At 36.1% G+C, this 11764-nt stretch overlaps 1 protein-coding gene across 1 annotated transcript in view; it reads right to left on the bottom strand.

The window, feature by feature from the left end:
* Positions 1–11764, bottom strand: part of LOC107702376 (amyloid beta A4 precursor protein-binding family B member 2-like) — a 48640-nt gene that overhangs the window by 7467 nt on the left and 29409 nt on the right. The window contains exons 6-16 of the mRNA XM_016504677.1: positions 10372–10589; positions 10060–10251; positions 8687–8761; positions 8380–8433; positions 7364–7449; positions 7202–7262; positions 4318–4464; positions 3002–3129; positions 587–701; positions 270–357; positions 103–186 (exon numbers count right to left, since the gene is read on the bottom strand). Coding sequence (XP_016360163.1) covers positions 103–186; positions 270–357; positions 587–701; positions 3002–3129; positions 4318–4464; positions 7202–7262; positions 7364–7449; positions 8380–8433; positions 8687–8761; positions 10060–10251; positions 10372–10589 — 1248 coding nt within the window. The remainder of the gene's footprint in view (positions 1–102; positions 187–269; positions 358–586; positions 702–3001; positions 3130–4317; positions 4465–7201; positions 7263–7363; positions 7450–8379; positions 8434–8686; positions 8762–10059; positions 10252–10371; positions 10590–11764) is intronic.

Raw genomic sequence — 11764 nt, 5'->3', positions numbered from 1 at the left:
GCTGGCAGGGGAAGAGTTAAGAAAAGCAGAGAGGAGTAGATAGGAGAAAAAGAGAGAGCACATGAAAATAGTGAAATACTACAAATGAGTGTGATTGCTCACCTATAGGTCTGGCAACTGGCATCATGCCAACGTATAACACCTGGAACTTCTGCACCAGTTCAGTCTTTGGTGTGGGGAACTCTGCTAAGGGTAACAGACAGCATACACATTAACACACACCTACTATTCAACAAAGAAGAAACACACATATAAGCATGCTGTGTTACCTTGTAGTGGGACGTCGAGCCCAGAATGTGTTCTGTCCTGTAGAGATCCTCCAGCCATAGCTTTGGCATTCTTGCGCTCTGCCATGATCTATTACACAGAAATCAAACTCATTAAACTCGCTGCCCTAAATCAGCAGCCTAAACAGAATGTGAACCCTGTTTCTTCCTTCTCAGCTGTGTTCTATCATTACGCACAGACTTGAGACTATCAGTGGTTTTCTCTGCAATCTAATATCATTTTTGCATTTAACTGTTTTGAATGGGCCATTGAGGATAATTTTGTGTTGGATGTTGTTTATGTAGCGTGTAGTTCTCACCCTGGAGCAGATTTCGTGCAGACTGGTGGCGATGGCTTTGGCAGGGGTGTCACAGCGGAACACATGACATTTTAATATCCGGGTGTCCTTATCTCGTGCTACATATGCAAAATCCCTGTTTGCACACAATTAAAATGAAACAAGTTTAAACTTATATGTAAACAGCTGTTTAAAGTCAAGATGAAACACCGTTTACTACCCATTTAATTCACATAATCTGTCATATTTCCAAAAAAGTATAAGTAAAAAAAAAAAAAAGATGCAGGGCGTCACTTTATTTTGTCCATAGGGAAATGATTGGACCCCAAAAAGTTACATACCAGAATGGAGCCAAGTCGAAAGGTGAAAGGAGTTATTATAGTTTTATAAAATAAATACGAACACAAACATATTTTATTTGGAATAAAGTGGACAATAAGACCAGGAATGTGCATTTTGAAAGTAAATAGAGTCCACTTTGATTTCATGTTGACTTTAAGCAAATATTTTAATTTCTTTAATAAAAACGATCAATAAACAATGCAGATGAACAGACACATGGTTATAATGTGAGTTGTGAAAGTGAGTTTGTGTGTATTTCTGTGTTTGTGCATATGCAAAGAACTGTCCTAAAATACCCTGATGGATGATGTGCCCTTTAGTTTAACAGAGACAGTCAATTTAAAAAACAGTTACTTAAATAAACACACCCACATTTCAGGCAAACAAAAAATGGTGTAAAATATAACCATGGACAAAATGCACACACATCACCTACTATATGCAGGTGCATGTGGCTATCTAAGATGAATGAGTGTCTCTAAACTTACACCTCCAGCTGTATTACACACATTCTTTATCATTTCTGCTAAAAATAAACTATTATGAACAAAATGTCCAGGAAGAGACTACAACCAGGCAATGATGAGAATATAAGTAATAATAGGGTAAATCGGCAAAACTGTGATTCAGCATCCCTGATGAAGTATGCTGCATTCCACCCCTGCATCATTCACACACACTCACTAACACACAAACCAGTCAGCTCTTCTGGGACTAAAGCAGGAAAGCTCTTTAGTGTGTGAGAGATTCATATGCAACTTTTGGATGACCTCACAAACACTCTTCACATACAGCTACACATACGGGCAGCCCCTATAACACTGGATTAAACTTTCATTAGCACTTGTCTCTCTATCATCAATCTTTTATTTCTGTCCTCCTTTCACTGGGGTGACTTTAATCCAGAATCATTATATAGTGACCTTAAGCTTGAAGGGGCTGGAGGAGTGTCTCGATATCAGAATACATTAACAGAGACACATTAAGTGAATCTCTTGCAGAGTGTTATAGATAATGAGCACATGAGGAAAGTCACAGGTGCAGAGATGCTGACATTTGCAGATCTAAAATCTCTAATTAAAATGAAATGTGAAGAATTCACGACACATGCTTCATGCAATATTTTACACTCAACAGTCACAATATATTTTTGATGATTTTGCTTGTGATGTAAAATTAAGAAATGTTCTGTGCATAAGACAAACTGTCAGTTTAAACCTTTTGCTTTTACCGTCATCACTCAAAAATGTGTATGAAAGTCTCTTTTTTGTATATTAAAATGTTCTAACAAATTTTTTAAAATATATTCTAAATACTGCTTTTCTATTAAATACTGATATTTATTACTATGTATTTTTATATTGGTGCATATACATGAAAATAAATACCATTATTCCTTCATAATGATTTAATGGAAAAAAGGTGAGGAAAACATCTTCCTCAGTTCTTGCATTTTTGTACATTTAAGTTTTTTGCATTTAATGTTTTGAAAATACTTGGCAACACTGGCTGAAAAAGTACGCTTTTAGAAGCCATCTGAAAATTTGAAATAATTATAATTATTCTTTTTTTATTTGATAAAAAGCATTTCCCTTTAATAAAAAAAGGATTGTAATGTTGAAATGTACATCCATTCAACATCTTTTGTAGGTCAGTTTGGTTTTTGAAAATGTTGATCTGATTTAACTAGGCAGAAACTGCTTACTCTAAAACAGTGCAGAGCTTCGAGCCAACATTCAGTGGGTCACAGAGATTAAATATTATTAGTGTTGATAGATGACCAGTCAGCCGAACAGGATCAGCAAAGTAGAAAATTAGCTCCACGTAAATAAAACTCTGATGATGTTTATGGCAGCTGAGAGCTGTAATGTTTTAACTCACATAAAATCCCTTTATGCCCCATCTGTGTGGTTTCCAAAAGAATTTTAGAAACACTTCCCACATTTTCATAAATACAGAGTGAGTTATTAATCATTCAGTTTTGTTCAGTTTATCTCTGTCATTTATTAAACATTTCATAAACCCTTCCTCATTTAACATGTTCTCCTTAACTAACCCATAAAAATAAACTTTGCCATGGCAACCAGTGCATACCTTCCATTATCGCGGCCTACGCCCCACACACGGATGCTTGCGATTGGCTGAGAGTGTAGAACGCTTCGATCCATCGGGTCAACCAGATTCAGCATGTTATTCTCCAGAATGAGGTACATATCCTTCCCCTGGACACACACGCACAACGCAAGAGGATAAGATAAGGCTTTAGTTTCAAAACCTTGTGAGCTTTCTTGCTGTCCACTGCCTTCATAGGCAGCTGCCTTCTAAGGCATCATTTAAATAGCACTGAATTTTTAAAACTATGCTTTTTGGTACTGAATGAAATGTATGAATTCATGTAATTTCATGCAACAAGCAGAGTTCAGAGCACACAGTAGCTCCATAGCTGTTGCTCAGTTAAAAACATGATACTCTAAAAAGCATAAAATGCATGCAAAAAAAGCACATGCAAATAACTGGTAAAACAGTTTTTTTTTTTTTTTTTTTTTATGTTTTTGGTATTGAATGAAATGTATTTTATAATCCATGTCATCTCAAACAAAGCGCACTGCAGCTTGACAACTGGGGGATGTTAACATGTTGCTAAGATGATACTTGATAAACAAGCTTTTTAAAAATATTGAGTAAAATTGTTAGCCTATTTGTCAAAATTGTCAATTTGATTGTCAAATTATTGATGCTTTTGAGTATTGAATAAAATATTTTAACTAACATTTCTCCTGCTCCACATTTTCACAGAATTTTTCCATGAATGATAAATGCAATGCTGCCTTAGAATTTGAAGGTTTTTTAGAAGCCTTCTGGAACCAGTCGGAGGTGCACCTATGATGCCATAAAATACTGCCTATGCAGGCATCTCGCTGGGTTTTGGAATCAATGTCACAAGCTACTATAAGGTCTAAGGATGCCTGTGCTTATATGTGTGTTGAAAGTAATAAATAAATGATCAGACCAGAAAATAAAAGGCAGGAGGAGAACAGAGGCTCTCTTCCTGTGTCCTGTTACAACACATTAAACTCTCTTTCTTTCTTCCTCTTCCTCTTCTATTCACTTGCTTTTTTTCTGCATGACATTTTCAGCTTTCCCTCTTTTCGTTTTATTCTTTTTTGTCTCTTTTATGTTTTATCCCCATTTCTGCCTTCCCTTTTTCAAGATGATGTTTAGAAACATTGTGTGTATTTTTGCATGAATATGCACCATATGTGCCTTCCTGGGTTTAGACTATAGTGCTGGTCTAGCTGGTTGACCAGCAGAACCGTGTAAAACTGGTCAACCAGCATAGGTTCTTGTAAATCTTGTTAGTATGTGTGTGTGTGTGTGTGTGTGAGAGAGAGGGTGAAGCTGTCTCTCACCTCTCCCCAGATGCCCACAGTGTCTCGTATATCATTCTTGCAGTAGGACAGTTGACGGATGCAGTTGTTAACAGCGACGCTGCTTTTACCCGGAGCCAAATCCTCCTCAGCCATCTCTACCCAGCCGAGAGAGCGCACAGCAAAACACTGTAATAAACAAACCCACTGATTAAGCACAAAGACTGTAACAAATAACTACAGGGCAACAGCTACACACTATGAAAATGAAGAGCGCAGCAAATATACGACTTAAGACATAATAATAACAGCTCGCACAAGAACAAGCCCAGTAATATAGTATTGTGTTTGTCTATTACATCTATTTCATTATACCTCATATCCTAAATCCTCCTACTCCTCTATAGTGAGACAGATTAAACTGAGGAAACACCTCTTAAAATTTTCACATGGCATCTTCTAAGAATAGAAAGTGAGAGCGTGTTCATACACATACATGATCACTTACACACACACACACACACACACACACACCTCTTATAACAGGGTGCTGAGATCAAAAGAGAAGACCCCTTTTACTGGAAGAGCTTTTCTTTCATCTTTCACTTGTTCACCTCCTCCTTTCTCATCTGTATCTCACTCCCAGCACTCTGAGAGCAAAATCATCCATCATTCTGTCTCTCTTCTTTTCTGACAATCTGTGACAAGGCGCCTCCATTATAAAAGTGTTTGTGTGTGCGAGAGATTAATAGCAGGCAGAATGCTGTCATGCTCTTTCAGTTTGATTTTAACTGCTGCTGAAAGAACAGATCCTCAAGAGGAAGAGTGTGAAACAAGCAAAGAGGGATAGAGAGAGAGAGAGAGAGAGCGAGAGAGAGAAAGAGCATGACTTGAAGTGTATATTAAATGGTAACATAAACGCCAAATGAATATCATCTGACAACTCATAGCCAGAAATGAGAAATCCAGTAAAAGTTCAACTTGAGCTACAGTGGGGTTCCTGCACAGTTGCGATGCAGAGAGCTACATTCTTCATCTGTCTGTTGCCTCTATAGTATATAGTATAGATTGACAACTGGTCCACCCAGTCAAATGAGACACATAAATTAAGGCTATATTTCCATTGCATATCAAGTTTGAGAAATAAACAGTAATTTTAGTGTTAAAAAAACGTGCCTTTGATTTGATATATTAGGCGATATGCATCATAGTCTAACTGCAACAGTCAATCGATAAGTAAATAAATCTATGTGATCTACTATGGTTTACTAATGTTTGGTCAAGCTACAAATTTAAAAAGCAGCGTTTTGTCTCTACCTCATTTGAGAGCTTTTCAACAAAATACAACACAAGACAATTTATTATGCTTTATGCTTGACAGGTCACATTTTTAAGTAAAGTCACATTTTCAATTTAGGCATTTATTTTTGGCTCATATCTTTGACCTTTTTCTCTTTCAGCCAAAAACCAATAATGCTGTATTGTATTAGCATGGACTGTAAAGAAATTAATACTTTTATTCTGAAAAGGCATATTAAATCCAAAAGTGACAGTAAGACATTTATAATGTCACAAAATTATTTTTATTTCAAATAAATGCTGTTCTTTAAACTTTCCATTCAACATATAATTAAAAAAATTCATTTATGTAACATGGTTTCCACAAAACATTTTCAACATTGATTGAATAATAAGAAATGTTTCTTGAGCAGCAAATCAGCAATGATTTCTAAAGGACCATGAGACACTAAATACTGGAGTAATGATACTGAAAATTCAGCTTTGCTAGCACAGAAATAATTAATCTTTTAAAAAATATATTAAAATAGAAAAAAAATATTTTAAATGGTCACAAACAATATTTCACAATATTACTGTTTCATTGTATTTTTGATCAAATAAAGGCCATTTTTGGTGAGCATAAGAGATGTCAAAAACATTTAAAAATCTGCAGACCTCACACTTTTAAATGGTAGTGTATGTGACACATTGCATAATCAAATATTTGAAGGATTAACTGATTTGTATTGATTTCTTTCACATTTTGTGTTTTGTGGCACAAATGCATTTGACTATGTATTTATGAGGGTGTTGTTTAGTGTTTTATGTTAACATCAGGGTTCCTCTGCATTAAGGACATATCTCACTCTTAGATAAAAACATCAGAAATAATAACTACAAATTTGTTTTTCCATCTTCATCTTTACCCACGTCTCCAAGCATGACGTGCATATGCATTTCTTTGAGCAGCCAGAAGATGGCACTGTATATCTAGAATTACATTGGAGGATGGAACTCCTGACTGCACCACTAAATTCCAGCAATAAACTATGTTTGAAATAGTTTGTGTCAATCCTGGTACATGTTAAAACCATGTATTTGTCATGCTTTAAAAAAAAATAAAAATCTCACAGAACTAGGGGACATGATAATGTTATGGTGATCAAGATTAGAAATTTTGTTAAAATCATTATTTACTCTTTAACAGGACCCAAAATGTATACTTTTCTCACTTCTGCTAATGGCAGGTAAACTGAACGGCCTATTTTGCATTATTTCAATGCAAAAAAAATAATATTTTGTCCATATGAGAATGCAAGTATTTGCTGTTTCCATTGAGGTAAGAGGTGTTACATGATACAGCAGTCGCAACAACCTTTTATTTAGTAGACGCTTATATGTCTTTGATTTGATTCATTTTTGTCTCTTACAACAAGACCTTGACTATCATTCTTATAATCTGACTTAAACCATATAATGTTGCAATTCCTAAACAAACACTAGCCAATTAGTGTGCAACTCCATTATATAGCATATTGCTTTAAGAGCTTGGCGAGTATGAATTTGGATCCTGCCTTCAAGACTATAATAAGTTCTCTGTAGAGCTGTTATCTTTGAATAGCTGCACAAACTCATGTACTCTCACCTTGGCTTCAGGGTCACTGTTAATGCTGCTGGAATCTTCCTCTTCCACAGGAGCAGGGTTTCTAAACACAGATGCACACACAGTCAGAAGAGATATATACATTTTATTTATTCTCTCTCTCATTTAGGTGTATTTATTTATTATTTATTCTCTTTCACACACCGTAGCTTGAGGGAGGCGTAGCGGAGAGTTGCGCCTTCGAACTCTTTCAGACTAGGGTCAGGGTTTACTGTGGCCGCCTGTAGATCCTGAAGCAGAGATAAAGCAGACGTGCTTAAACACAAGCATATAGCAAACCCACAAATGTACAGCATGGAGCCAGTGGGTTAAGTGCAAAGATCTGTGTGTATGTGCAGATCACGCCAAACAAAACAGGAAAGCACAGTTCCTGCGATGAGTGATTAAACTAATTGAAATGAAAATGATTAACCAGTTTTAAAACAGACACAGTTTGAACCCTGCACATTTTACAAAAATAATGGATTAAGACGATGAGAAGAAATGAAGAGTGAATAGGAGCTTTCCTGCTGCAAAAATAATTTTCTTAATCAGCATTAAAATATCTAAATGCATAAATTAATAAATAAATAGTGTAAGCATTTGATTTATCAATGCTTTATTCTCATCTGCAAGGTTTGTTGTGTATATCCAAATATACTTAAAACAAGATCAATTTCCATGACAAGCAAAAATTGCATAATATATTAAGACTAGTTTTCAGTCATTTTTTTCTCACCCCCTTTGCAATAGATTTTTTTTAAGCATAATACTAACAAAATTTAGTGAGGTTTATGCTTAAATCAAGAAAAAAAAATTTGCCATATAGGTTAGAAAAATTAATTTAGTTGGATAAATTATTTTTGCAGTACAGACAGACAAAAAAACACAAAAGCCATGCTCAGTAGAAAGGTTAAAGGTCAAAAGGTGAGGAAGGTATGAAGCAGTACTGGATCTCAGAACACAACTACTCCAGTAGAACATCAGGTAGACCAACGTTTCTCAGAATTTTTATTAAAAATAATGCAAAATACATCTGCAAAATATGGGCCAGCCAATGGGCAAAAAATACATTTTGAACCCTGTGAAGAACATAACCAAGTGTTGACAGTGGTTGCCTGAGACATTCTACTTTGTATTTGGCTCTGCAGTTCAATAAAAAAACCACCCGAGATACTAACCTTCCAGATCTCACTATCAATCTTTCCCAGTGCAAAATCACTCCATGGCTGTTTCTTCACCATTATTCACACACAAACAGGGAGGACCAGGTTGAGGGGTCAAGAGTGGGAGGGTGGAGAGAGACAAGACAGGGTTGTTAGATCACTCGATAAGCATGTGTGTGTGTACAGTATCTGTTGGGTGTTTGGTTGGGATTTTATTAGATGCAGTATGGATGTTGATATCTCACTCTATGTTGCAAGAATCAGAGGAAAGCACAAACTGTTTTTCCACTACATTCTGAGAGTAAACAAGCATTACTGTTACCTTGTCCTCTTCCCGATGGCGTGCCTCAGAGTGTCTATCCTTCCCTGACATTATCTGTAGGGATGAGGACCGAGGCTATACACACACACACACAAATAGATACATAGTTTTAGTATTATTATGTGTGACCAACTTCTAACTAAATATCACAATATATTTATATTTGTCAATACAATTTATACTACAGTTCAAAAATTTGGAGTAGGTAAGATTTTTTGGAAAAAAAAAAATAATACATTTATTCAGCAAGGATGCATTATATTGATTAAAAGTGACTGTAAATGCTGTTCTATTAATCAAAGAATTGAGAAAAATGTAATATATATAATAAATATAAATACATATTAACATGGAAAACAGTTATGTTATGTTGTAATAATATTTTTCAATATTACTGTTTAACTGTATTTTTGGTCAAATAAATGCAGCCTCGGTGTGCATGAGACTTCATTCAGAAAACAATAAATAAAAAATCTTACTGACCCCAAATTTAAATGGTATTTTCACAATATTCCAGTTCAACAACATGAAATTCAACAGCAACATGGTTTATATTTTAATAACCATTTGGCAATACTTTTATTTTTGGATATTCCAATTGATTGCAAGTGACAAAAAAATAAAATTCTTCTCAATTGATTAGTTTCTCTTTTTTTGTGGACACAAAAAAAATCAAATAAGTCATGTTACTAACCTAATAAGATTTAGTTTTGATTTAAGAAGTCAACTGAAAAGAACAGACAAAACAAAATCTGGCAAGATGCATGTCTTCTTTTGTTCAGTTATTCAGTAGCACATTGCCATTTTAAAACAAACAAAACCGTGTGAAGTGCTGTCAACCTTGCTTCGTTTCATGCTGCAGCAAACAGCAAAACTGTAAAGCACACTAAGACTCAAAGGACCAAAAAGAGATTCAAGCCCAATGTTAAGGCCAGGAGCAATTTAAAAGACTCTAGATATTTATTGATATGCATGTTCATTCAGTTTCATTCATCTAGTAAGGTCTTTCATACATCTGATTTGAAAAAATAGCTGATAAAAAAATCTAAATGGCTGGTAAATTTCACCATTCACCAGTCACCGTTTCTGGTGGGCGAACACATTAATTTCCCAAATACAATCATAGCAACCTTTAACTATATAAAGCATTTGACCAGCTCTGTTTAATTCATGGCAACTGAAATACTGTCACATCTGTAATGGCGTTACCCTGGATTTTCATGCTTTTATGAACTATAAGTTTGTGTCTTATCCACTTTATTCTCCACAACCAAATTGTACTCATTGTGAAAGCTATACACCCAGAGAATGGCAGGATGTGACCATAAAGTATTGTCCGTACTGTAAGATGAGACATTGATGAAAAGACTTACAAAGTAGCAGCTGTTGACGAATCCACAGGAAGGAACATTGCCGTCAGAGGATGAAGAAGAGTTTGAGGACAGGATAGGGGTTGGTTCCAGACATGAAGAAGACGGGATGGGGGCGGGGTCAGACGAGCTGTCAGAAGTGGTGCTGCCTGAACGACTAGATGCTTCGAAAAACACGTGGGCGTGAGACATCGACTAGAGGACAACAAAGAGGTACCGAGCAAATGATTGGTCAATGTGGATAAATCAACTGTTGTTTTGTTTTAGTTGAGTACCATGTCCAGTTAGCGTAACCACATGGTTTCAAAGGGTTACCTCGTGGTCTGGAGTGGGCGAGGGTGACAGGGAGCCCAGGGAGTGTTTGCGGCTGGCATGGCTGGGTCCAGTTGGCACCGGATGGCATGGGGTGGGTCTCTCCCACTGCGTGGTGCCTGTAGGAATGTGCCAGTAATAAATGCCAGCCATGTCTGTCATCATCTTCCATCCTGGAGGCAAATCAGGGTCTGTCTGAAATGACTGCTCCCCCCAGATATCTGGAAACACAAATACACAAGGTCAGGCGTGGTCCACACACCCATCAACCAAGATATCCAAGACTCCTATGAGTGGGTGTTATGACCAAAACCTTGTATGACGGCATGAGTCATTTTAAAACACGGTATGTATCAGCATACAACAATTCTGGTACTCTAACCTGAATCTGAACAGCGTTCCAAGAGTGTTGATGTATAGTTTAACAACTAGGGCTGCCCCCGACTAAATATTTTTCTAGTTGACTAATCACATGTTTATATGAATTTAATTACTTAAATATATATAAATATAAATATATAGCCTATTCCGCTCTCAAGCTCACGCATAAAGCTTGCAGCAAGGCACCGTCAAAAGTAATGACTATGAATGTGTCGGAAATATCGAGGAAACATTTTAATTATTTATTAATAAACTTGTGTTTTCTGACTCAGTGTCGGCTGCAAAGATGAAGTTGACGATGCTCACTTGCCAGCTTTCATACGGATTACATAATCATCAGAGTTTTTGTTTTTGATTTGAATTTGTTCTTTAGATCTATTTCTCACATAGTAGCCTATACAGTTTCGGTTCATTTTTGTGACACGCTCCAGTTCACAAAAACCGAGACGGCAGAAAGCACATACTGTTTATTTTCTTTATACGTTTATATTCTTTATTTTACAAAAGCACAATGTTTTGCTGATATTGTAAGTGTATACAAATAAAAGTTGACCTTTTACAGTTTCGAATGATGTATTACTCTTATCTTTATGAGCAAAAATGACGGTGTATATATATTGGTACTGGTCAATAATTATCGATACCGAACGATATGAAACATTATATCATTGATACATTTTTTAGCTATATCGCCCAGCCCTACCATGTAGTTTTCAAATAAGCCTGAAGGCCTTGATTAGTTGGATCAGGTGCGTTTAATTAGGGTTGAATCTAAACTGTGCAGGGCTCCGGCCCTCCAGGATTTGAGTTTGACACCCCTGATCTAGAGTGACGTAAAAGTCACATGAATTGTGATATGACTGTTCAGACTGCGGTCGCATTGCAAAACATCTGACCTGTATCAGATTTAGAGATTTAGGCTACGTTCACACTGCAGGCAAATGTGACCCAAATTATGATTTTTGAAAAAGATTTTTTTTGTTCACATGTGACTCAGATCTGTTTTTCTCATGAC

This window comes from Sinocyclocheilus anshuiensis, unplaced genomic scaffold (genome assembly GCF_001515605.1).
Source record: "Sinocyclocheilus anshuiensis isolate Anshui unplaced genomic scaffold, SAMN03320099.WGS_v1.1 scaffold86, whole genome shotgun sequence".
NCBI classification, from domain to species: domain Eukaryota; kingdom Metazoa; phylum Chordata; class Actinopteri; order Cypriniformes; family Cyprinidae; genus Sinocyclocheilus; species Sinocyclocheilus anshuiensis.
The sequence above is the reverse complement of the archived record's forward strand: the minus strand, read 5'-3'. Positions and strand labels throughout refer to the sequence as shown.